Genomic DNA, 27,054 nt, shown 5'->3' on the forward strand with positions numbered 1-27,054 from the left:
CCTGATTTTCAGAAGTGAGCACACACAGCTCCCACTGAAGTCACTGAATGCTGTGGGTGCTCAGCATCTCTAGAAATCAGGCCGCTTAGTGGGTCACTAATTGTGACTGAAAGTGCTTGATTTTAGGCCCTGGTGTTTGAAAATGTCAGTGGTAGAGCCTAACTTGGGGCACCCAGAATGAGAAGCCACTTCAGAAGTTTTGGACCTGAGGCATGTTCCTGGGGGATGGGCAGGGAGGAAGGGCCTGCTCCTTTTCCTGGAGGGAGGAGGAGATAAGGAGGCTCAACCTCTTTATGATAGGTCAGAAAGAAAATATGCCCCTTTCAGGAGTGCAGGTGCAAACAGCAGCTCAGACCTTTGTAGGGAGAGGGCAGAAGAGACTCAGACCCTCTCTAGAGATTGGGGGTAGGTGGATACCTAAGGATTTTGGAGGACTGGAGTGTAGAACATAAAACTGGACCTTCTCAGGGGAGAGGGAGAGGCAGAGGCAGGAGTGCCAGCACAACTAGGGGTGGTGATCATAGGTCCCAACTCCTTTCCTGGGGGGGAAGGAGGAGGAGTCCCAAAACCTTTACTTTTTTGGGTGTGTGTGTACAAATCTTAGCCCCTTACTGGAGGGTGCGGAGGAGGAGGTTGCATTCCCTCTCTTGTTGGGGGGCTGGGGTGGGAGGGGGAATGGCCAGTTTCTCTGCTGCTTTGGGAGGGGGGAGTTAGGGAGGGTAAGGAAGAGTTCCAGCCATGGAGGAGGGGGGGGGGCGGAAATCCCAGTCCTCCTGTCTGTAGGAGTTTGGGTGGGGGAGCCCAGTCCCTCTCCTGTGGGAGGGAGATTTGGGGGGTGAGTCACAGCTCCTTTGTGTGGTGGAGTTGGGGGGGGGGGTTGGTGGAGGTTGGAGGGGTCTCAACCCCTCTCCTTTTGGGAGGTCCCAGCCCCTGTCCTGTGGAGGGAACTGGGGGGTCCAAGTCCATCTCCCATGGGGGGAGTTGGGGTAGGGGCTGCCAGCCCCTCTCCTGTGTGTGTGTGGTGGGGGGAGAGAGTTTGGGTCGGGGGTCCCAGCCCCTCTCCTGTGGGGGGAGCTTCGGGGGCAGCCCCTCTCCCGTGGGGAGTTGGGGTGGTCCCAGCCCCTCTCCCGTGGGGGAGTTTGGGTGGGGGTCCCAGTCCCTCTTCAGTTGTGGGGAGATGGGGGGGCAGCCCCTCTCCCTGGCGGGCAGGGGGCCGTCCCAGCCCCGCTCCGCGGCTCGGCGCCTGGAACAATAGCGAGCGAGCGAGGAGAGGAGCCGGCTCTGCCCCCCGCTCCCCGCCCCGCCCCTGCCTGCCTGCCGCACGCCCAGCCAGAGGCAGAGCCGCCGCCGCCGGAGGAGCCGGTTCCATGCCCGCTGGAGCCTCCTCGTGCCGCCGCCGCCCCCGCTCGCCCCGCCATGGACGTTCGCTTCTACCCCTCGGCGCCCAGCGCGGTGGCCTCGCTGCCCGGGGCCGAGCCCGGCTGCCTGGGCCCCCTGGACTATTACCACTGCAACAAGGTACCGCGGGCGGGGGGCTCTGGGCCGTGCGCCCAGCCCGGCCGGCAAACTTGCCGGGCGGGACCTGTCACCGCGGGCGGGCGCGGGCCAAGCCCGGGTGCTCGCCGCCTCGGACGGGCCGAACTCCCCCGGCGGGGAGCCCAGTGCCGCGGGCGGCCGAGCCCCAGCGCCCGGCGGGAGGGAATTTCAAAACTAGTTCCGAGAGCAGCGCCCGCGCCGGGAGCGAGCCCCTGGGGGCCGGGGACAGGCAGCGGCGGGGCCGCCTCTGCCCCCCTCGCGCCCGCGGGGCTGCTGCCGCCTGCGAGCACCCCTGCGGCTGGAGGGGAAAACAAAGCAAAGACACCGACAGCAGCGCGCACGCTGGGGTGTGTGTGTGTGTGTGTGTGTGTGAGTGGGGACGGGCAGGGGAGTTGCGTGCGGCCGGGCGGCGGCGGCTCGCTTTGGAAGTGTGGCTCTGGTGCGCTGGGTGATGGTTCGGGCTGGAGCATGTACGGGCTAGGAGAGAAGCGCTTTCGGGTGAGTGTGGGAGCGTGGTGTGCTGCTGGGTGTATTTATTCCCCACTTCTCCACGGGGATGCTTTGCCCAAAGGGATCTCGGCAGGTTTCCCCTGTATTTTGCAAACCTGCCGTCCCCGGCGTGGGTAGCTGCTGGGCCGCGGCCCTTGGGACATTTGTTTGCATTTTTCGGAACTCCGGCTTTGCACTCCGGGTCCTTGCCCCCTCACTTGTCAGTATCTCGCTCGTCTTCTCATCCGCCCAGCACAGCTACTTCTGTTAAACACAGCAGACAGACCTGAGTTATGTGTATTTCATAAGAGTTACAGTGCAGCATAGCAATCTTTCTAACCTAGATTTTTCCACTTGCTGCTGCACGGAAAAACACCCTTTTTTGTAACTAGCTAGGAATTTGGTGTGGAGTATTGGAGAGTGCCAGAGGTATTTTAGGAAATAATCCTTCATCCAAGAGCAGCAAGAGGATAAAGCAGTGATAGATGGATTCAGCACTCAAGGGACAAGTAGTTCTCTGCAAGTGCCACCCTGCTCCACGGGTTTGAGGAAAACAGTTGAACATTTTAGTAACAAAACAGTTTGGAGTAAAACCTTTGGAGGATTATGTATATGGATAAACTTGAATGCGTAGCTGGGTCTGGGTTTCATATTGTCAAATTCTGGTGCTCATATTTAAAAAGTTAATGAAAGTAGCGAAAGTTGTAATGTTTCAGAGGTTTCAGAGGTGCAGCTAGAATGCCCATTAGTTTTTCAACGGTAACACTTAGAATCGAAGTGAAGAAAAAAGCAATATGGTTTCTAAAGACTTAGCAAATGAATTTTCATTTGTAAACTGTATGTATTAAACATTCTCTGCTGTTTGGATCATTTAAATATCTTGTTTAACTTGAATTAGACTTACTAACATACTATCATTTCTTAAAAATGCCCAGAAATTTCCCCCATAGCTGAACAATTTTAATAGGAAATTATTCCTTCGACCCAATTTTTGCTAGTTGTGCTTGTTTTTTAAACAACAGGATTCCTCTGAAAATACTAAAAATTGGGCAAACAGCTATACGGGAAGGAAGATAAATTTTCATTAGTACAGAAATATCAATTGCGAAAGCACATGAGAGTTTGGGTGTCCAGGAGTATATAAGCAGAAGACTCTGAGAGCTACAACTCTAAAACACTGCTTGTTTTAATAATATTATTAATAATAATGCTGTATTATTATTATTATTATTATTAAAAAGATTGTAGAAATTAGCTTGTTCTCCAGTTTTTTTTATGTAGAAGATGCTGCATGGGTTATTCATCCAAAGCTCTAATTGGGGCAGTGCTCATTAGTCCATGCTCTCCCTGTGGCAGTTTGAGAACAAAGTGCCCTGTAGTGGAAAGTCACAATGTAAAAGTTAATATGTGCTTCCAAAAACTTTGACTTGAGTGACGGAGAAAATTCTGTGGGGCCCATTTTAATGGAATCAACAGTGGAATTGGCAGGTTAGACTGTCATGATCAGTTTGGAGCTATTTGTTAATACATCCAGTGATAGAATTGCTGTGAGTGCAATGCTCTGAGAGCACAGACGGAGCTACTTTTCTCTAATAGAGTAAAATAAGTAAGTAAATTTCTAGCCTTTGCGCTGACAAGCTGAACAGGATGTTGCAGAGGAACATACAGGGTACTGACCATGCCACCAGGTGCTGCTGTTGTCACTACTACTGAAGATCTTAAGACAGGCAGAGGAAGAAGGGAAAATACTAACCCTTTCCCTGATGTTTAGAATTTTTTTTTCTGAGCTATCAAATGCCATTTGCTTATGCACAGTGGGCCAACTTTACCTTAGGTGAGAGCCCACTGAGTTGAATTTGGCTCACTTTGTTTTATGGACCAAATGCAGAGAGATGCAAGTGTGACTAATTTTAATATTAAAAATTGAGCAAGATGAACAGGAGGTGGTGTGCATCATCTGGTTCTACTCCAGGGTATGTTTGTGGGGACAGACTGGGCTACTGTGTGTCTGAATTCCTATCCTGTTCTGCACACTGCAGGCTCAAGTTGTTGTGCAGTTACTGGTGGTCCACTCTGTAGATCCACCTTCCCAGGCATTCCACAGAGAGATACTCTTTGTGTGTGCTCATTTCCTCTGAAACAGAAGGTTGTTTCCGCCTGTGAGATCTTCCCTTTTCATGAGACTTTTGTTCTTCATATACAGATTCCCCTCCACCCATCCATGATATGCACTGTGTGTTTAGTGCTGACAGTGTGCTCATCATTGAACAACACACACAGATACCGACACAGAGAAGGCAGATGTGTATTCCCTCTTCCTTCAGACTTTACACCAAATCTTAAAAGAGTTTATCATTACTCATGGCCATTACAAATGGAATGAGTTTTTGGGCTCGCTGTGAATAAGGAGAGGGCAGTAACGTGGTGCCTGCCGCATTCCACCTGCTACTCCTCTAACCCTTAATTCAGACCTGTGGGTGAGCGGCAGCTCCTCAGCATGATCCCTCTTCTCTATTATTAGATGAGAGTCTGGGCTGAAGCAGATTGAGGTGGGAAGGACTCTTGGGCCTGGCTTGTACTTCCTTTTCCATGGGCTGGTTCTTGTGCTCGAAGTCTCCATCTGCATCGAGAACCTCGGCAAATATATAACGTGAATAAGGAGGAGCTTAGAAGTAAGTTTCAAGCTCTCGGACTAAGGGGCTTTTAGTTTTAGGTGGGCCCTTTCTCCCCCCCCCCCCATCGCCCCTGAGTAGGTGGAGAAAGACGAAGATTGAAAGGAGTGTGCAGTGTCTCAGTGTATAAATAGCTCTAGCTGAGAGCATAACAATAGCTCTGCCGGTGCTATGGCTGAGCCAATAGGCACTTTCAGTACAACCAGCAAGCTCACTGAGGAAACACTCTTTAGCCCAAAGCATCCTGAAATGTTAATGTAATTGTTTTGTGCACTTACTGAACATGATATTGTTATCATGAGATTTCCGATCTCATCTGTGTGCTGCAGTGAGCCGCAATTCCTTTTTACAACTATTGAGGTGCCTATTATGCATCAGGATTTCCATTTTAAAAAAGACAGGAGCTTTTAAAGATAAAATGAAATGGGGGCATACGTTCAGCACCACATGCAAGGGACTGCCTGTGCATCTAAAGCTCTCCCAATGGGCTTCATGGGAGTGGGGCCCTGCGTTAGCTGTGTGTGATGCTGACTACTGGCTCATGTAGGGCAAATTCTGGCCTTACTATGTGGCTCTTCTTCCCCCCCTTCCCTCCGGGGAAGGGGAATGGTTAGTGGATCCACACCTGTCCTCCAGCCCAGGCACTCCTGTTTACACTCATTACTGTAGCCTCTGAGTGCCCACCTACTCCAGTCCCATTCCAACCCTCCATTCTGGGGCATGGGTGCCTGGAATTGGCAACTCCCCTGCCTGCATGCACCCCAGTTCTTTTACATTTAGTGCTGCCGCCTACTGGGGAGAGGGGCAGATCTCCCCAGCAGGCTAACGTTTTTTACGTGCTTAGGTGTATTATCATGCATTTTCCTCAGACTCTAAGAAGCCGCTTATTTTTCAAGGTGTGTTATTTTTTATTGTGAATATATTATGTACATGACCAAGGCAGCACACATCTGTGGCATGTAAGATGATTGACACTCCGTCATGTGATGGTTTTTACACACCGCTGCCTGCTCCATGAACATCTTGGGTTCGTGCCCACTTTGGTTCAAATAAATATTTATATGGGCCCTTTGCTTTTAAACAGTGTTTGAAATTCATGGTAAGTAAATTATGTATAAAGGGTTCATGGTAAATTGCAGTTTTATTGTCCTAGGGCCCCATCCTGCTCCCAGAGCCCTTAGTGAGCATCTACATTGTATTAGCTGAATTGTTGATATGTATGTAATGAATAATTCAGGTACATTAATTAAAATAAGTAATATTCAGAGGCCCAGTTTTGCAATCCTTATTCAGGTGAAACTGCTACTGAAGAAGAGTAAGATAGTGGGGATCTTGCCTGCGTGAGGAATGCAGGATCAGGACTGTTCTTTGAATTATGGGCTGTAGGATGCAGTGTTATGTTGTAATGTACTGGATGTGTTATTGGGCTGACAATGCCCTGGTCTCTTATCTCTAGAAGGAACTTCTGACAGTGAATGAGTATGTTTCTGTATATTTTCCTACATAAAGAAATTTAAATATAGATCCCTCTTAATTATAACTGTGCATATTAAAAAGTTCTTGATATTAAATTTGCAAACAACCTGATAATCATAATTACTGAACATAGTTTATGTTGTCTAATTCATGGTATATTTCAGTCCCTGGTGTAGAGAGCATACCTCTTTTTAACACTAGGAATACATGCTCTGCTCAGTGCACCTCCCATTATTATTAATGGGAGTTATGCATGCACATCAGTGGAAAGCTGTAGACGCCTTAACATGTCTAACATCTTTAGAAGTCAATAGCATAATCAAAACCTGTGCCCTAAGACAGAGGTTCTCAGCCTTTTTCTTTTAGAGCCCCCCTCCCCAACATGCTATAAAAACTCCACGGCCCACCTGTGCCACAATAACTGGTTTTCTGCATATAAAAGCCAGTGCCAGCATTAGGGGTTAGCAAGCAGGGCAATTGCCTGGGGCCACAGGGCCCCTCACAAAGCTAGGCTTTGCTCAGGCTTCAGCTTCAGCCCCAGGTGGTGGGTCTTAGGGACCAGGGCTTCAGCCCCATGTGGTGGGGCTTCAGCTTTCTGCCCTGGTCCCTAGCGAGTCTAATGCTGGCCCTGCTTGAAGGCCCCCCTGAAACCTGCTTGGGGGCCCTGGACCTCTGGTTGAGAACCACTGACCTAAGCCTTTCTAATAAAACTATTAGTTACTTTGCTGCTTCAGATATACCATAACTTCCCTGTATTTTGCCTTCTCAGTTCTTAAATTGATAAAAAAACTATTTTGTTAATATACTGTCATAAATTATAGATAATTAAAACCCTCAAGCCATGAGATAAGTATTAATTTGTACCAACATTTTCTTCTTAAAAAACAAACAAACACTCATTAGAAATTGAATCTGCCCTACTGGTATAAAACAGGGTCAAACTAATGAATATATTTTTATGGAACATTCTGTTTTGTTTTGACTTTTACTGTACACTGTAAATTGCAGTGATAAACACTGGCCTTTTTCAATGTTTTATTACTTTGCCATGCTGGAAGATTAAAATATTTTCTGTTCCTTTTTACTTTCTAAGCCAGTTCTGTTTTGAAGAAACATAAATCTTTTTTTCTTTCAAGAGGGAATATTGGATAGGGAATAAAATGTCCAGTAAATTTTTAATTTGGGGTCCATTTTATTCTCACTTTGTGCAGGGAACTCCTCTTGATAGCAAATGTTGAATAATTCCCTGAAGATGGGCAAGGACCTAAAATCTTGTGAATTATGAGTCACTCAGTGGGCCATCCCAGCTTCCTACAGTATATTCTTTGATGGTTTATGCATTCTATCTGCATAGTAGAAAGTGTTTGAAGCTCTATTTTGCCGTGGGCTTTATTAAATCAGAAATTCAGAGCTAAATAATGAATGCCCATCCATTCATAGAAATTGTTGTTCTAGCTATATGTGCAGAGAGAAGGCTTTATTCTAGTTGCTTTTGGAATAATAGAGATATCTTGAAGACTACTCTGGTTTATATAACAATATGGTTGTAAAGGTCAGTTCTGATTAAATCCCTTAAAGGCCTGATCCACAAAAGTTTTATGCACATGTGGTGAGGAGGGAGTTGGCACACTGAAGATCATGGATCAAAATCTTAGTTTCTTTTACTTATTCATGATTCTTCAAATTGACTATGAACATTTTCCTTAAAATCACTGGGCCAGAGTCTGATTTGTGTTATGCAGCCATAAATCTGGACTAAGTATTGATGTCAGTAGAGTTACTGCGTACTGACAGTGGTATAACAGAGATCAGAATCTTTCTCCGTGCATGAACAGTCTAAAAAGCATTACTGGTGACAAACTGTAGTTCACTTTGTATTCATAAAAAGGAGCAGTTCTATAGTGGTTTATGAAAGTGTACCCCACACATTATTCCTGCTAGCTTCAGGGATGATTGTTAATATAGAGGACACCTGTGACCCACGCTATGCTCTTTATCCCTGTTCTTTTAGTGTCCTACTTTGCTATTTGTTTTTATTCAGTACGGGTAAAGTAGGATTGTTTTCATTTTAGGGTATTTCTGTATGTTCCACCATTGCTTTCCTTGTGTGTCTATATTAATCTGCAGAAGAGGCATGGACCCCTCTGTATCCATATGCAGATTATTCAAGCCAGCAGCATTTTGTTGTGAATCAGGGAGGCGGGTGGAGGAGAGGGGGGAATGTGTCATCCCCCTAGATGTGGAATGAATTTTTTTTCCAGTTACCTTTGTGTTCATCCTTTTTATGAATAGCGCTCTAAATGCTTTTACCATAAGTTAGATTATATCTTTCAGTATAAATGAAGCATATAATTGTGTTTTCCTAACAGCTCTACATTAAAAATAAGTTATTATGCTGCTAATGTGTTTTCCTAGACAATTTTCTATCTAGTCACTATCAGGCTTCTGTTTTTAGCTGTTGCGTACATCATCTTCTCTGGCTTCTTTCTGTTTTATTTTGCATTGCTAAAGTACGGGTGAAGTGGTGCCATGATTCCAGTTTTACTACCATTAACTCCTAATGGGAGATTTGAGTTTTAATGTTCCACTTCTGTGATTTTTCCATACACCTTTTTTTATAATTAAGGCTTATATTTTGGGATTCATTTCCTGTAGGGAGGGAGTAACCTACAATGCAACGTACTCTGAAATGAGCAATAATCAAAACTGTTATAAAGATGTGGTTGAGAATGGTGTTAAATCATCTGTCTGACTCACTTATATAAGTAGGTTTAAATATTTTAGTCATGTGCATCCTCCCTTCTTTTATTGTTCCTTTCTGGTGTTTTGTTCTGATGGATGCCATTTCTTCTTTGAAAAATGGAACTGTCTGCTGCGTAGCCTGCAGGCTGAATCTTTGCATTATGCCACAGAATATCCATCCTCCATTATAATCTTTTGCATAGATTGGTTGACCTCTGTAGATATAATTAAATCTCTTCCTGGCTACTGTATGGTTTCATTTCAGCTCCGTGCTGTATGTATCTGTTAGGTAAGTGTTAAATTAGGGCCCTATATCAGTAATTGTTATTGTGGTACGATTATTTGAAAATCAGTTTCTACTGGGTAGTGTGAGCTATTTCTGAGAAGCCTTGTCTGAGGAAATCAGGTGACTTTTAGTCTGAGGCAATTTCTTGACCTCTAATTATAGCATGGTCACAAGAAGGCTGGATTGCATGAGTGCTTAATGTAAAATGTAGATTTTCTGTATTGCCTTAAAAACTCACCCTCTCACTCTTTGTGATATGATTATTCTGTGTTCATAAGGGTCGGCTAACCTCACAAGAGCAAGGAAATTAAAGTGGAAATATCTGGCCTGATCCTCAGTGTGAGTAATTCCTCTAAGCCAATGGAGCAATGCTGACTTACTGCTGGTGCGGATACAGTCCCATCAACTTCTATAAAAGATCCTTAAGACTGGCTAATGTACTTGTATCACTTCCACTCTGCTAGACGTTACCCTGACACAAAGGACCATGGCACTGGATGTTGCAAAGTATATAGCCCCGGTACATCAGAGTTTTTATGGAAACAGAGGTACTCTGTTCCAAAATGAAAACAATATTGGGAACACTTGTGGCCTTGGCTATGCATGCACGGCTCCCACTGGGTCAAAGTCAGCCCTGCTCTAATGTCATTCCACCACTCACTCTGGATTTGACCCATGCCAGTGTCTGATGGCAGAACAGCGTTCATTGTTTTTATGGGAGCTCTTTTAGAAGGTGATAAGCACTTTTTTATTGGATTAAACAGATTACATTAACATAGTTTTTCTTCCCACATGATATACCAAAAATGTCTGACTCACAGTTTCCATTCCTGTTTGGATTCCTTGGGGAGGCTTTGTCTTTTTTCTCTCCTGGCCTGTCTCTTGCTTTACTCACATAACTCCATTCTTCTCTTTCTTTCCCCTCTAGAGGAAGTCATCATCTTTCTCTTTCTCCTTTTGGCTTCTGGTCCCCATGGTGTCAGAGTTGGGAGATATGGATTTTATTCCTGTCCGTGTCACTGACTTGCTGTTTGATCTGAGCATGTCTCTTAGGCCTTCATTTTCAGAAGTAACTAGTGATTTTCAGCTCCATTTTTTGTGGTGCCCTGTCTGAGATACCGTAGAGGGGCCTGATTATCAGAAAGTGCTAAGCATCTGCTCTCAGCAGACTGGAGCTTTTGAAGGTGGTTCAAGTTGAGCATCCAGAAATGGAGGCCTCCCAAATCATTGGTCACTTCTGAAAAATTTAGGTGTTTTGAGCCTCTGCTTTTCTACCTATAAAATGAAGAGAATAATTCTTCCCTTTGTCACAGTAGTGTTGAAGCTTAGTGTTTGGAAAGCCCTTAAGAGCTTCTAGAAAACAGCAAATGTTATTACTATGTCGACTTTAGTGCCTCATTTTTGCATCTGTTTGGGATTTCCCTCTATATCAACTTGATTTCCATTCTTTCTCTTTTTGACCGTCTCACTCTTACTCATCCTTCACTCATCTTCTAAAATTCGGTCTCCTGGCTCTTTGCTTCAAAGTCTCCGACCCCTGTCTCCTCTATGCTTCTCTCTTCTGCCTTCTCTCTTTCTGCAGAACTCACCTACCGCTTCCTGGCTTCAGTACCAACTTGACAGCAACACCAACATTGACTGCACAAATAATTTTCATTCCCATTAGCACTAATCCAGAGAGAGGTGGCGGTACTGCCTAGGCTATGTATAATACTTTTAAGAAGATTCTAAGCCATTTAAATATTTCTTGATTTCAGAATCAATTTAAATAAGGGAAATGGGTGGGTGAGTAACAGGATTGAAAGTATGTTCTGGAACCTTTTGCTTCCAGGTCCTCAGTTCAAAGCCAGTTCAGGTTGGTACTGATTGAAATCTGTTCCCATTGAATAGCTGCTCCCTGGGCTGTGTGAAAAGAGTTAGTGGGCCTTTGTCCAGGTCGTAGACAGGTGTCTACACTATTACATTTGCTGTTATGTTGGCAGTCTCAATAGAAAGGCTAGTGACTGAATGGGTCACATAGACTGGACTACCCTCTCACCCCTAAAGATGGTTTCTCTAGCACAGGGATTTACTCCTCTTTATTTTGCTTTGGACCCCCCTAGCCGCCCCCCGCCCCCCCGCCTCTTGGGTCTTGGCTAATCCTAGATTGTGAGCTCTCTGGGTCGTGGTCTTTGACTGGGACTCTAGGCACTACATCAGCATAAATAAATGAGGGATGAGGTGCAATGGTAAGGAATAGTGTGTGGGGGGCTTGCACTGCCAGTGCCTGTGCATCTGCATCTGTTCTCTGGAGACGTGCTCAGGCTCAAGGGACGTCTATCTGGCATTAGTTGCCAGCACTATATTAATAGACTTCATTTTTTCCTTTACATGCCATCACTGCTCCCTAATTTACAGATAAACATTTTCTCTGTCAAAGAAACACAAAACAATGGAGAATATGAAATGGTTCTAATCTTCTACAGAGGTTTATCTTAACATTGCATTTTTATAAGGTGAGCCATTTTAACCGCACTAGTCTGGAGTAAAAGAGTGATCTCATACTAGAAGTTTTCTAGAGAATCCCATGGGGAGCTGGATTTGTAACCCTATTGTCTAAAGGGGGCAGGGTACCCAAGATTCTTTAATCGGCAGGAAAGAGACATCATCAATGTGGAAGTGATTATAATTTTATGAAAACTTTTAAGAAAGCTCTTTGTCAAGAGCTGGAATAGAGTTTAATTGAATTATCTTGGCTTGTCTCTACACTTGGGGTGGGTGGGGAAAGCATTTGGATGTAATTGGAGGGGGGGGAAGTAGAAATACTTTAAAAATTGAAAAATGGGCACTTTGACCACAGAAAAATGTGGCTTGTCATCACCACTAGGAACTAATAGTCACTTCCATTACTTCTGAGCTCTGCTTGCCAGTGGTTTCATGTTAAAATCAGGAAGGTAATTCTTCCTCTGCTCCTCCCCCCCTCTCCCTCCCATGTATTATCTTGTCTGTAAATAGTGGACATTAAATGAAGAAGAATGTAGTGTTAAAAATATCAAGCTTTCAAAAATGGCTGGCAGACCTTACTAGTGATAAGCATTGTTGATTGAAGATCAAACAGCAAAAGAAAACCCTTCCAACAAGAGCCATGGAGTGAACCCTGTAGCCAGACAGTGAGGTCACCCAAGCTTCAGTCTGTGTATATTTAGGAACCTGCACTGGAATTATGGTCTGGTCTCCTCTAAGCCAGACGGACAGTGGTGACATGTTGTTTTTGAACCTGACAAATCTTAAAACCAAGGAAACATTTACCGTATGCCAAGAAAACCAAAGCAATGTTTTCATTATTAAGTGGTAAAAAATTTTTAAGATAAAGAGCCTGCACCGAAGAAAAGACAGTGTGGTCATAAAGTAAGCTGAAGACTAACAGCACATTTGTTATTTATTAACTAATTGACAACCTCTGGTTTTACATCAAGGTAGCAAATTAATTGTGGGAGGCCATTTGATTAAAATTGGGCAGTTCAGCCATTACCTGGCCAGAGAGCGCATAGAGGCTTTTTGGGATTTGATTTAAATCAGATTGAAACATTGGCCTTTGAAAATTATTTTCAGTCACCGTTTCACTTTAGTAATGGGTTTTGAAGAGGGAAAAATTTATAATCTTTATAGCTGCTTAAGCCTACCACATCCTAGACTCTTTGTTAGAATGGCTGTAACTTGGCCTTCTCTTCCCTGGCAGAGTAGCCTGCTAGTAAGTCTAACATGAATAACACAGCTAGAGTTTTCTCTTAAATTTTAATTATTTGTGAAAGTACAGTAACAAATAGTTAACTTGTGTGCATGTGGATGCAAACTAAATAGATGTTCTGCTCATTTGAACTCAGTCTTCACTGGGCTATATTGGCCAGTCCTTCATCTGATGGAACTGAAATCTCTTATGCAGTTTATCGACAGACTTAGGCCCCAGTCCTGCAACTGGTCCAGCATGGACAGATGCCTCCTCACCATTGACTTCAGTGGGCTTTCTGGTGGGCGCAGGGTCTGCCTTTGGAGCCAGATGCAGGAGCTGGGTCTTACACATGAGAGGTAGTCTCATTGCTGCTGTATGTGGTGTGACTTGGCAGTTGTATTTGTCTGCATTTGCCAAATGCAGCTTGGTCTGGATACACCAAAGATTGCTTTAAAATGGGTCTGTTGGCACTTCCTAGGTATGAGATGCAGGAAGGAAAATGTCATTAGTGTGTGTGTGTGTGTGTGTGTGTTGGATTTGTAATTCTATACACTACAAGTGTTGGTGGTGATGGCTTCAATCAGATGGTAAATAGGAACTTAATAATAAAAAGGGCATTAGTCCATACTAATAAAAGGCGAAACATCTAATTCCTTGGAAAACGTGCCAGAATTGATTCAGATTTGAATAGCTTTTTCCTGTACAAATACTTGCATATTGCAAGCTCCTGATCTGGCACAGGAGGGGCGCTCTCCCAACGTATGTGACTTTCCATGTTATAGTTTTGTTTCTTTGCAAAGGTCATGGGCATAGATAGTCTGAGAGGAAGTGAGTACAGAAGTGAAAATGAGGGCCCTAGATTTTAAAGCCAGAAGGGGCTGTTAGATGATTTAGTGTGACTCTGTTACCTGTTTTGAGCCCAATAACTTGTGTTTGGCTTGAACATCTTCCAGAAAGACATCCAGTCTTGATTTGAAGACATTGAGAGATAGAATATCAGCTGTTTCCCCTGATAGGTTGTTCCAATGGTTAATTACCTCATTGTTAAAAAATTGCTTTATTTCCAATTTAATTTTAGAAAAAAATGATCAGTTTCTCCAAGCCTTGCAGCCCTCCTGCCTTTTCCAAGGCAGCAGAATATCACTCTCATGACTGTCCTGTTAAACTAGTCCAAACTGGAGACTTACCAACTTGCCTTTAAAATTATGCATATATGTTAGGATTAGTTGAATGCCTGAGTCCTGTATTTTCACCAGTGGAGAGTAAAAATGAACTTCCATGAGTTCCCATGAACTCCCATGACTGCTTCTTGGAGCAACTAGTTCTGGAACCCACAAGAGGAGAGGCAATTCTTGATTTAGTCCTACGTGGAGCACAGGATCTGGTCCAAGAGGTGAATATAGCTGGAACGCTTGGTAATAGTGACCATAATATAATTAAATTTAACATCCCTGTGGCAGGGAAAACACCACAGCAGCCCAACACTGTAGCATTTAATTTCAGAAAGGGAGACTACACAAAAATGAGGAGGTTAATTAAACAGAAATTAAAAAGTACAGTGCAAAAAGTGAAATCCCTGAAAGCTGCATGGAAGCTTTTTAAAAACACCATAATAGAGGCTCAACCTAAATATATAGTCCAAATTAAAAAACATAGTAAGAGAACCACAAAAGTGCCACCGCGGCTAAACAACAAAGTAAAAGAAAAAGTGAGAGGCAAAAAGGCCTCCTTTAAAAAGTGAAAGTTAAATCCTAGTGAAGAAAGCAGAAGGGAGCATAAACTCTGGCAAATAAAATGTACAAATATAATTAGGAAGACCAAAAAAGAATTTGAGGAACAGCTATCAGAAAGAATCATAGAATAGAATCTCAGGGTTGGAAGGGACCTCAGGAGGTCATCTAGTCCAACCCCCTGCTCAAAGTAATAGCAACATTTTTTTTTAAAGTAAATAAGAAGCAGGAAGCCTGCTAAACAACCAGTGGGGCTACTGGATGATCGAGATGCTAAAGGAACACTCAAGGACGATAAGGCCATTGCGGAGAAACTAAATGAATTCTTTGTATCTATCTTCATGGCTGAGGATGTGAGAGAGATTCCCAACCTGAGCCATTCTTTTTAGGTGACATCTGAAGAAATGTCCCAGATTGAGGTGTCATTAGAGGAGGTTATGGAACAAATTGATAAACAGTAATAAGTCACTAGGACCAGATGGTATTCACCCAGGAGTTCTAAAGGAACTCAAAGATGAAATTGCAGAATTACTAACTGTACTCTGTAATCTATCATTTAAATCAGCTTCTGTACCAAATGACAGGAGAATAGCTAATGTAACACCAATTTTTAAAAAGGGCTCCAGAGGTGATCCCGGCAGTTAGAGGCCAGTAAGCCCGACTTCACTACCGGGCAAACTGGTTGAAACTGTAGTAAAGAACAAAATTGTCAGACACATAGATGAACATAATTTGTTGAGGAAGAGTCAACATGGTTTTTGTAAAGGGAAATCATGCCTCACCAATCTACTAGAATTCTTTGAGGGGGTCAACAGGCATGTGGACAAAGGGGATCCAGTGCATATAGTGTACTTAGATTTTCAGAAAGCCTTTGACAAGGTCCCTCACCAAAGGCTCTTAAGCAAAGTAAGCTGTCATGGGATAAGAGGGAAGGTCCTCTCATGGATTGGTAACTAGTTAAAAGATAGGAAACAAAGGGTAGGAATAAATGGTCAGTTTTCAGAATGGAGAGAGGTAAATAGTGGTGTCCCCCAGGGGTCTGTACTGGGTCCAGTCCTAGTCAACATATTCATAAATGATCTGGAAAAAGGGGTAAGCAGTGAGGTGGCAAAATTTGTTGATGATACAAAACTACTCAAGATAGTTAAGTCTCAGGCAGATTGCGAAGAGCTACAAAAGGATCTCACAAAACTGGGTGACTGGGCAACAAAATGACAGATGAAATTCAATGTTGATAAATGCAAAGTTATGCACCTTGGAAAACATAATCCCAACTATACATATAAAATGATGGGGTCTAAATTAGCTGTTACCACTCAAGAAAGAGATCTTGGTGTCATTGTGGATAGTTCTCGAATGTTGGGAATCGTTAAGAAAGGGATAGATAATAAGAAAATATTGTATTGCTGCTCTAGGAATCCATGGTAGGCTATAATAGGGTTCAAAAAAGAATTAAGTATGTTCATGGAGGATAGGTCCATCAATGGCTATTAGCCAGGATGGGCAGGGATGGTGTCCCTGGCCTCTGTTTGCCAGGAGCTGGGAATGGGCAACAGGGGATGGATCACTTGATGATTACCTGTTCTGTTCATTCCCACTGGGGCACCTGGCATTGGCCACTGTTGGAAGACAGGATCCTGGGCTAGATGGACCTTTGGTCTGACCCAGTATAGCCATTCTTATGTTCCCAAAATCCAGGGTACACACTTCTTCTGCACTATGTTCAAATTGAAGAATGTTAGGTTATATTTTCAGTAATGCAAGGTTCTTAAGCAAGTTGTGAATCTTGATTTTCTGGAGGTATATGAAGGGTGCAAGCAGGCAGCTGAGCTAGTTGCTGCTGCCAACAGGAAATCCCAGGAGGGACAAATCCAGTTTTTCAGGGAAACTTCCATGTCTGTCTTTTGGGTTAACCTGAAGTGTTCTGATTCATTTAGATTCCTTTAGTGTTAGAACCCTCTTGTATAACATTATTTAAAATGAGAGAACTGGTGCCCATTAGCTGCAAAGCAGTGCTCCAAGTTGCCTTAGTTACATGGGACAGCTTGGAGTTCAACATCCTTCTCTTCGGGTCATGGGGTCAGATCCTCAACTAGATGTAAAATGTCATAGTGCCATGTGTCAGCTTGGAAAGCATGTTCTGTTTTAGAAAGGGGTGATTCTGAGAGCTTCTTACTAAATGTCAACATTATAGTGAAAGCTGGATGGCTCTGGCGATTTAAGAACCACTACAGAGCCTTCCAGCACTAGGTTCTTGGTTCAAACTGGGCTCAGGTTAGCAGTAACCAAATATTATCATCATTGGAAGCTGGTCAGGCAGCTGTGTGAAACAGCGCTGGTGCATCTCAGTGTAATTCTGTGTGAAGAGGTATCCGCACCACAGATAAGTTCCATGCACTGTGGTATTAATGGGCCATTCCGTGATCAGTTTCAGTAGAAAGGACAAGGATTAAATAGACCATTGGGAATCAGCTGCCCTTATCCCTATGGTGGCCCTTGTGGGTCAGAGCTGGGGCACAGTGCTGAGGCAATGTGGGGAAGCTTGTGCTGCTTCTGCTTTTGTTGTGTTTGCTCTGTGGATAAACAGGGTCTCCAGTTCTATCAGTCCAGTACCTCGCACCCACACTAAATTTGCTTAAAAACAATAAAGTGAAGGTGAGCTTGTGTAATTAAACATTTAACACTGTTAACACTGCCGTTATACCCCCCCCCCCCAGTAAGCTTATCTAAGCCTCATGGATCTCTGATAATTATGGCAATGAAACTAAATGGTGTAACCTTTTAGTGCAGTGTTAGACAAAGTTACTGGTGGACCTGTATGAGTCACATGACTCTGGTGAGCACCCTCCATTCCGATTGACTTCTCTGGTTGCTGAACCTGCTTATCATCTCTCACAACTTACTCAGTGCAGCATCGAGCCCTAGGTGAGAAGAAAATTCTGCTTTGTTACATTTCAGAGCACAGTTTAACAATGACCAGGCCTTGGTTAATAGAGACCACTGAGTTCAGAGAACTGACTGAGCAGGGAGATGACTTGCTAAATACGTACCATTTTTCTCTCTTTTGTCCAGTTTTCCTTTTTTCCCTCTTTTATCTGAGCATTGCGTCTTATACACATATTTCCTGCTTTGGGGCTGGTGTGGCACGTGTCTACTTGCTGTGTCTGCCAGTTCCGATGTTTGGTTCCTCCTTGCTAGCACCACTTGAGCATTTGATGGTGTTATGTAAGCCTCGAATCACAACCTAACACTTTCACAGCAGACACTGCTAAGCACACTGGGTCAAATTCACCCCTGCACTAACTCCACTGATTTCAGTAGAATTGCACCGTGGGTGAATTTGAGTCAGCAACTAATGGGAGGAAACAGATATCAGTAATGTCATTCAGAGGAATCTGAATAAGTAGTTCTATTATCTCAGGTAGCTTCAGCTTGAGCTATGAACAAGCACCATAAGTGACTGTAGGCTGGAATTTAAATTGCTTCTAGAACACAGTCATTGCACATTAAAACTAATTTTTGGCATTAGAACAAGATGCTCCGTGTCTCCTGCTTGAGATCTGGGTGAGTTCATGCCACAATACTGGTACAAGTTCTTTAGCTGACTCTCACGAAGGACCATGCAGTTTAGACTGAAGCAAAAAACACAGCTCTGACTGTGAGTTACTACAACTCTGAACTGAGACTTACCATGACCTTTCCATGTGGGCCTCTACATTAGACTGGTGCAGGGGCTCTTAGCTATTTTCATGTCAGGCACCACATTTTAAAAAATAAATTGTTTGCTGGGCACCACCTCTGCCATGCATGATTGGATAGGTCTTCTCCCCTCCCAGTGGTGCTTGAATAACATCTCTGTGGCAAACTACAGCAATTGCTTACACGAAAAGTGGTATTAGTAGAATTTGTAATGTAAATGTCTCTTAATGGTATTTGGCTGCTAGAAGGGGAAAAAAGTAGGAAAGCCAGCAATGCTGAGTAACCAGCCACTTCTCTGTGCTCCATGCACCACAGTTTAGATACCACTGGGTTAGAGAGAAATGAACCCTATTGAACTGGCCTGGTGGTGCTGTTGAACTTCTGTAAGGGACTAGGATAAAACCATTTCCTTTCTGACTTAAGACAAGATGTGAACCTATTGGAAATGCTCAGTTACACTCATGAAACTTCACAAAAATCAATGGAGCTGTATGGGTGTTAGTGAAGGCAGAATTTGTCTCCGGAGCGGAGAGGCTAAGGCATTAGCCTTTAGCAGGTTGATAATTCCCATCTTGGTTTCCAGTCAATCCACAGTGCCACAAAGTAAAAGAAATAATGGGACAGCTCCTCAGCTGGTAAAAATCAGCATAGCTCCATTGACTCTACGTAGAGCTGCTCTTTTACACTAGGTGAGGATATGGCCCACTGCTTTGATAGAAGAGTTGTGTACATGCGAGATGGTAGTTACTTGATAGCTCTGTAGTTCAGTCTTTAAGGCCTAGCGTGCCACATCTAATTTTTGTAATTCGGTTCACTGTAGCTATCATGGATTCTTACTGACATGCTATACATTTAACCAAGCCATGTACCACCAGTGGTGTGAACACCTCATTTTGAGAACTGCTGGTGTGTGACTCATAAAAATAATGCTGTGTCCCACATACAGTGCAGCAGAAGTGAATTAATCATATCCTTTTTTGTTCTAACATAATGCTCAGCATTGGATTTAGTTACAGAACTAATTTTTTCTGCTGAGTTCTCATCTTCTTTATTTTTCCTTCTCTGTACTGTCTATAATCAAATTAAGTTCTTGAGGAACAAAAGATTTACTAGGGGGGGAAATATCCAAGGAATGCATTAATGTGCTAAATGCTTGTATAGACTAGGGATTCTCAGTGGTGTAACTTGTGATACTTCAGCCAACTCCCTAATGTAGTGCCCGGCACCGGTGTAATGTAGGGAGGTAGTGCCAGTTTGGGAGGCATTTAATTGAGTCTCTTGATATTGGTCTCAGCAGAGAGGTCAAGGCTTGAATAAGTGTTAACTGCAGGGCTGGTCCCTCCAGCTCCCGGCTGTAGCACTAAGGAGATGCAGTTGCAGTGTGTGGAGTAGTCTGCCTTGCTACTGTATATAGTGGTGTAAATCAAATAGAAAAAAGGAGGAGGAGGAACACTTTCAAGCAGAGAGGTGCCCTTAGTCTTCAGGCAATGGGAACAGGGTGTAGTGGTGGGAGGAATATGTGGTACATGTTCTACAGTAGGTATTGCGAATGCACTGTGGGGGAAACCTACCCTCCTGCCCTGCACATTCCTTCCCAGTGGAAATTGGGCAGATCAGGCTTTAGGGGAACTCTGTATAGCACGAGCTCACTCCCTGCACAATGTTGAGTCCTTCTCTCTGGGCAATCCGTGTGCGTCACAGGAGGGTGATGGTGGAGCTATGGAATTCACCATATTCACCTCTGTTATGGCTGGGGTGCACAAGAGAAGTGGAGGGCTGCAGTAGTGTCCATAGAGTGTCTGCAGAGCCATCTCTTCCATGCCCAGCCCAACTACTTGAGCTTCTCAAGAAGGAAATAGTCACTATTGTAGTGTACATGGTGAGCTATGTGGTGAAGGTGTATTTCAAAGCAGCAGATATTTCCCTACCTGTTAGTAAAACTAACACTTAAAAAATCACTCACATGTGACCCTTTCCTGCCCAGTTTATTATGAAAAGAGAGATCTTTTGGACCAAAGACAAAAAAGATCCAAGGTAAAGACAAGGCTACCATGAAATTAGGCAAAAGCTGTCCTGTAACCATTAAATACTATGGAACAAAATGGACTGAACATGAAAACTCATAGCAACTCTCTCAATAAATTTCACAATAACTCTGTAGGTGCATGAGACAGCTTGTGGGTGTCTGATGTGTCGATTCACTTCAAAGCCGGTTATAGTGCAGCTGCTAAGGGATCCAGCAAAAGTTGGCTAGTGCTGCTGTGCGTCTTGCTTTCTATAATTTGATGATTTCTATTGCTCATGAAAGAGAGAGCTGTTAGTGCTAGCTAGAGCCAGGTGCAGTTATCCTGAATGTAATGTGAAATTACAAGAGCTGTAAAATAGGACTTAACTCTCTGTTTGCGTCAACTTCTAGGATGACAGAGGACTCACTTAAAGGGCCAGTTACCAATCTGTTACACCAGTGTACAATTGGAGTAACTCTGTTCACTTCCATTGAGTTACTCTGGATTTATACTGGTATAACTGATCAGAATCTGGTCCGGATAATTTTAGACTATGATGGGATGGGTGAGAGAAATGAACGTCTAGCAGTAATTCAATGCCAAGTACAAATACACTGTCAAGTACATCATGTTGTATAATTTAGAAAGGATGCTATTTTTAGAAGGCTATTAGAATTCTGCTTTTCCAGAAATAAGGGAAAGGAGAGCTTGGAATGAAGCATGTGCCTTAAAAGGAGTCTTTCCATGTGTCGTGAAGACAAAGGACTTTATACCATCATATTTTTAATGTACAGCATCTTATATAGAATGCATTTGGCAAAACTGTGATACATGTGATATTTCAATGAAAGAGGGAAGAAAAACTGAAATCACTTGGGGGCAGATAGTCAATATCCATTTTTGTTTGTTTGTTTAAAAAAAGTAACCATTATACTTATCTTTTTAATATTAATCCCAAACAGGAAAAATTGTGGCTGTGGAGATCTGTCTATCAGGGAATATTATTTTACAGCTCATGGGGTTACATTAGTTGAGTGCCTAGTGAATTCATTCTCTGGAGCAAATAAACCCCCACGAGACTGAATGCTGGGAGCTGACAGTTTGACGTTGGGATCAGATCTCTGGGGGCAGGGTGGAGAATGCGGTCCTTGATGTAGTTCTTTCTTTCTGTCCTCCCCTTTCGCTTTAGTGATGAAATTGGTTAAAACACTTGCATTCAAAACTGGAATTAACTGGGCATTGTTGCGAGGAAGCCTGTAGTGTTGCATGACTTGTTTGTTGACCATTTGTGTAAGCAACATTCATTGGAAGAGGAAGGAGCCAAGTTCCTGAGGAAGAAACCAAGTTACTGCTGCTTTTTAAGATGTAACCTTTCCATATTTCAGTATATCTCTCTGATACCTTTGGTGAAGTATTAATTATTTCTGATCTAGAGAGAGTTTACTCCTGCAATTTGGGTTTTTCCTTAACTATATCTTAATATAAAGTGGGCTCTTTTTATGTTGTATGTGCAAGTGATTGCCCAGAAAACTTTGAGCACTCAGTTATGCAAGCAATGTTACGTGTACAAAAACCCATTTGTATGCACAAAATGGAGTGCAAAAGGTTTTTGCATACAGTTCCAATGGTGTCCAAATGACAATGCACCATAAGTCCAGATGCACAAATAGAGGGTGAGCTGCGGCCCTCCTGAAAATTTGGCAGAGGCTATTTTAAAGCAACACATGATATAATGTAACAAATATTAGGGAAACAACATCTTGTAGCTCCACTGTCTACACTTCCATTGCAAGCAGGTTTTCAGACCTGTATAAATCTTCAGGTTAATAACATAACAATGTGATATGAGACTCACCCAACCTTATTCACCTACCTCTCTTTTTTTCTTTTACCAAAAATGATTATGGTCAAGAAAAACTTTGTTTTTGGCTAGCAGTAGGCAGGATTTAAAACAGTTTTAAAAACATTAACAAGAAAAGAAAATTCAAGTGCTCTTTTTGAAAAGAGGCATCTAGATTTTATTTTAAGTTTAATGTTGGCGTTAGTTAATAGCCTTTGATATTCTTAAAATGTATAGGAATGACCAAGATATTTCCATGAGAAAATTAGCTCCTGATCATGGATAGCAGCTACTTTCCATAAGGATTTCTGTGTACTCATTAGTATATAGTTTATGTAAAAGTCAGGTTGGTCTAGTGAGGTAGTCTGAGCACAGGACTGGGCATTTGGAGCTCCTGGATTGGAGTCCTATAAATGACACAGACTATCTTTGTGTACTGTGGCAGCTCACCCTGTCTGCCTTACTTTTTCCACCTGTAAAATGGAGATAATACTTCCGTGCCTTATGGTGGTGTTGTGTGGAGCCATTAAAATATGACTGAAGTGTTCTGAAGAGGAAAAATACTGTATAAGTGCTAAGCATTGTTATTATGGTAGATATCTATTTTTATTATGCAAACTCCCCAGTTGATTTCCCTGCATGCAGTTGTGTGTGTCTCATACACTAGAGTCCCAGTTCTGCAACAGCATATGTGTGGGTGAAGCCTCATTGACTTCACTGGAGTTTTATGAGTGCAAGGCTCTACCAGTATGCATGCTGTTGCAGGATCGAGGCCTAGGAATATTATTACAATTTATTCATTATTTGTAATCCAGTAGTGCTTAGAGGTCCCATTGGGAACCATTGTGCAAGGCGCTTTACAGATAAGAGAGCCTTTAGCTTTGTAGGATTCTCCAAGAATGTAGCATGATCCTGCATTCCCTATGCACTCAGTGATACTGGTGTTTGACATGAGCTGTTGTTAATTGCTGTGGAAAGACTATCCTCCTATTAGAGTGAGAGCTGCTGTTCAGGAACTCCTCCTCCTCTTGAATGGAGAGTTTGCACAATGTTAAAGAAATCATTAGAGAACAATACAACATTTATGGGTGTGATTTAAATCTGGATCTGTGGTGGAGTAGGCAGTGGGGAAACCTTGCAGTGCTCTGCCTGTGCTGTTTGTGTTCTGTGGGTTAAGAGAAGACTTCATTTGCTAGTGTGGCTGGTCTGACACCTTTCGTCACCACCAAATACAATGAAAAAAGGTGATAAAGTTAACTGTCCTGGAGCAAATACTGTAAGTTAATTACATGCACTGTCTTTGTAATGATCCTCCCCACTGTTATCTTTCTAATGACTAGAGCAGAAGGAGAGAATACTCAGAAAGCTCAGTTCTGAGTGGAAGGCCTGTGCCAATCTCAGCAACGGTCAATGGAGATGACAAAATGCCAGCACATGACTGCGATATCTGATGCAGAGTTTGTATTTTCTGAACACACTTCTTTGGTACACAAAATGCCTGAGGGTCACTGAAAGAGACAGAATGTCGGATTCTCTCGGAGATTCCACTCTGTCGTTGCAAAGGGTCTGGAAAGCCACCAGATCTGGCCATCTGAGAATTCCCCTTCAGTGGCAGAGCCCACAGCATGCACAGAACTGGTATTTCTGCATCCTGTGCCACCCTCTCATCCCTCTGAGAGTCTGTTTATGCAGCAACTAGCACCTGCAGCTGGCCCATGCCAGCCAACTCGGGCTTGCAGGGCTTGGGCTGCAGGGCTGTTTGATTGCTATGTAGACTTCCGGGCTTGGGCTGGAGCCTGGGCTCCACAACCCTGCAAGGTGGGAGGGTCCCAAGGCCAAGTCTCTCTGGCCTGGGATATTGTAGACCTTTTTCGTAACACTTCCCACTTTTGCAAGCACTGGTTCATCTCTGCTGCCAGTGGTCACGGTGTGAGCTCTCTGGGGGGAAGAGGCCCATGGTCATGGTGGGCCCCCTGTGGGGAGGGAGGGAAAGGAGGCCCGGGGTCATCTGGGGGTTACCTGGCCTGACCAAGAAGAGACATTTGAACCTATTGTACTTGAAAGGCATTGTTGCATTTTTTATTTTTTTAAATAATGTGTGAGATAATACAGTAACAATTCTCTGTATTCAAGTGCTGTAAACTCCTAGGGCTGTATCTTCAACTAGTGCAGCTCCATTGAAGTCACTGGAGGATCTGGTCCTGAATTGTCTGTGCTTTCTGGATTTGCTTATGCTTAACTCTGCTGCAGGAAATCTCACCTCAGATATTTGTTCTAATGAAACTGTTGATTTGATCCCTTTGCCACTTTTGTCACAATATCATGATGAATGTATCTAAGTGGCATATGCTGCTGTTGGAGCACATCAGTTTTGATGATGAATTAAATGGTTAAATTAAATGTTTCAGTGTGCAGGGTACAGGCTGAGCAAGTTAGAATAATAAAATCCTTTTCAATCATTTATCTTTATAAAGTATTTAGTTAATAGATGACGTACAGCTCACAAAGCTTGTAAGGATCTGACATAGGGTATCATAATATTATGATATTTAACAGTGAAAACTACTGCATTATCAACTTACCTCTCTAGCATGGAGGAGGCAACAGCTGAGGCATAAAAACTAATGCTTCAGTATGACAGAGCTAAAATTGAACTTGGCAATTACCACATGCATGATTCACAGTATTGTGAAGTGAAGCTACTATATAAATCAGCCCCAGTAATCATAGGTTTAAAATTAGTCAGTTACTATTAACTCTGCTACTGTTAACATATGTTGAAGTATTATAAAAGTGAAAGGTATGGAATATTTGAAATACAGGTTTAAAGTAAACCACTTAGTAAGCTCCCAGTGGGAGGACCTTAAGTTCATACGGAAGTAAGATTTTAGGTGTCCTGAAAAAGGTTTATGAACACATTTAATTGCACACTGCACTCTAATCTTTAGAATGCTTAGCATCCTTTAGAAAGCACCATTTCTTGTGCTCCCGAGACTTTACTATTTTCAGAGTAAAGTGCTGTGACTGAATTTTATTTTTTCTTTGCCTTTTTTTTTTTTTTTTTTTTTGGGCGTGCATTGCCCTTTAAGTAGTTGGTGAGGCTTTTCAATGCCAGAGGTAGAAAAAAGAAAACAGCAGGGAAAATGTTTTAAATCATTATGGGAAGTGAAATGATGGCTCTGAGCACATCATAGAAATTACCAGCCAGCATGGCTGCTTAAATACTTTTTCTCCCATATCTGATTAACCCATGGAACTTGGTGCCACAGGATAATATGGAAGTCAAGGAGTCTAACAGGATTCAAAGAAGGATCATTATTTGCTTCACAACTGCCCCAAGACTCCTCAGAGGGTTAAACGGTAACCAAGAAGTCTCACACTTTTGGGTGGAGGTCTGGGAGAGGTTGTGTTTAAACTGTGGGGGATCTGAAGGGCGGTTAGGCACGTGGATGGTGGGTTCCAGCTCTCAGAAAGGAATGCTAGACACAGGGTTTGCACCCCAAGAATGTGCCTAGGAACCCCAAGACTGGGGCAGTGGCTGGACTCTGTTTAGGAGACAAAGCCTTAAAACGCCTGGGGACCCAGTAGCTGGGTTCCCTCACTGCAGTCTGATGAGGGGCCAAGAGGAATCGGGACCTGTAACAGTGACATATGAAGCTTTAACAAATGTGTGTTTGTTGGTAACCTCAGTCAGCTTTTGAAGAAGGGAATGAGTGTGCTGCTTTCTCACTGCAGCAATTCGAACCCCTCTTTGTGGGCTTCCTGCCTTTCTCTGTAGGAGGTGCTGCCAGTCCTGCACTTTGCATGGACACTGTTCAAAGCCCTTGAGATGGGGGTAGGTTTTGTTGCCAATATTCGGCTGCCTCCGAGTAATTTCAGATGGGTAGGGTCTAACATGGAGTTGTAGGAGTAGGAGATGAAAATGCCCTGTTAGATCTTTCAGTCCCTCTCTTTGGGGCCAATGCAGGCCTTAAAAGACGTTTTCTAGAATTTATTAGTTTTAAATGTCTCTCAATCAATGGGGTTTCTATCACTTTCCCTGAGAGGCTATTACATGTTCTGATAGTTTACTATCCAGATGTTTTTCCTGCTATTTAGTTTACATTTTCCTGTATTTAATTTCATCCTATTACTTCCAGCTGGGCCCTGGTACATACATAATTCCTCTCTATCCAAGGTATTTACACCATTCAAATGTTTGTAAAAAGTAGTTAATATCTCTCTTTCTCCTGCCCCATTTATACTGCACTCATGACTATGGTATCTGAGCACCTTGTCAATTCTAAAATAAACACACTGAGAATCTCTGTATCTTTCTCATCATCCTCCTCTCTCCCTTTACCTGCTATACGTACCCGTAGCTCTTTAACAGCCACATTCTGTTTGACTTGAATCATTTGCAACCCCACTGAAGTCAGTGAAATAGCACAAAGCATAAATCAGCACTGAATGAGTCCTTTAGTGTATGTCTACACTGGAATTAAAAACCTGTGGCTGACTCAGACTCGCGGGGCTCGGGCTCAGGCTCAGGGGCTGTTTAATTGCAGTGTAGGTGATCGGGCTCAGGCTGTAGCCTGGACTCTAGGATCCTGTGAGGTGGGAAGATCCCAGAGATCTGTCTGGGAAGGTCTACACTGCAGTTAAGCAACCCCCTAGCCCGAGTCAGTGAACATGAGACAGCTGCGGGTGTCTAATTGCAGTGTAGACATACCCTTAGTCTTTCCTTATAAATCAGTCACCCTTGCCTGCTATTTTTTAACATAGCACTCTCATTTGATATTCTGCAGGGACCATTCCCGCACCAGCCAGGAGATAGGTCTCATCTAGCCCATCAGGTTTTTTCCTGTCTCTATACATTTTACTATAGGG

General features: G+C 43.3%; 1 protein-coding gene across 7 annotated transcripts in view; it reads left to right on the plus strand.

Moving 5' to 3' along the window:
• Positions 1 to 332: 332 nt before the first annotated feature.
• The window catches only part of TOX2 (TOX high mobility group box family member 2), a 257,961-nt gene continuing 231,239 nt past the window's right edge, over positions 333 to 27,054 (plus strand). For 2 of the 7 annotated variants that reach the window (XM_039499258.1, XM_039499259.1), the window contains exon 1: positions 1,325 to 1,518. In XM_039499258.1, coding sequence (XP_039355192.1) covers positions 1,417 to 1,518 — 102 coding nt within the window. In that variant the 5' untranslated portion in view covers positions 1,325 to 1,416. Of the gene's footprint in view, positions 406 to 1,322; positions 1,519 to 1,767; positions 1,884 to 1,924; positions 2,035 to 5,767; positions 5,797 to 27,054 lie in introns of those variants that run through there. The other 5 variants (XM_039499255.1, XM_039499252.1, XM_039499257.1 and 2 more) reach the window with 5 other exon arrangements.

The sequence above is a fragment of the Mauremys reevesii genome, linkage group 13 (genome assembly GCF_016161935.1).
Source record: "Mauremys reevesii isolate NIE-2019 linkage group 13, ASM1616193v1, whole genome shotgun sequence".
Classification (NCBI taxonomy): Eukaryota; Metazoa; Chordata; order Testudines; family Geoemydidae; genus Mauremys; species Mauremys reevesii.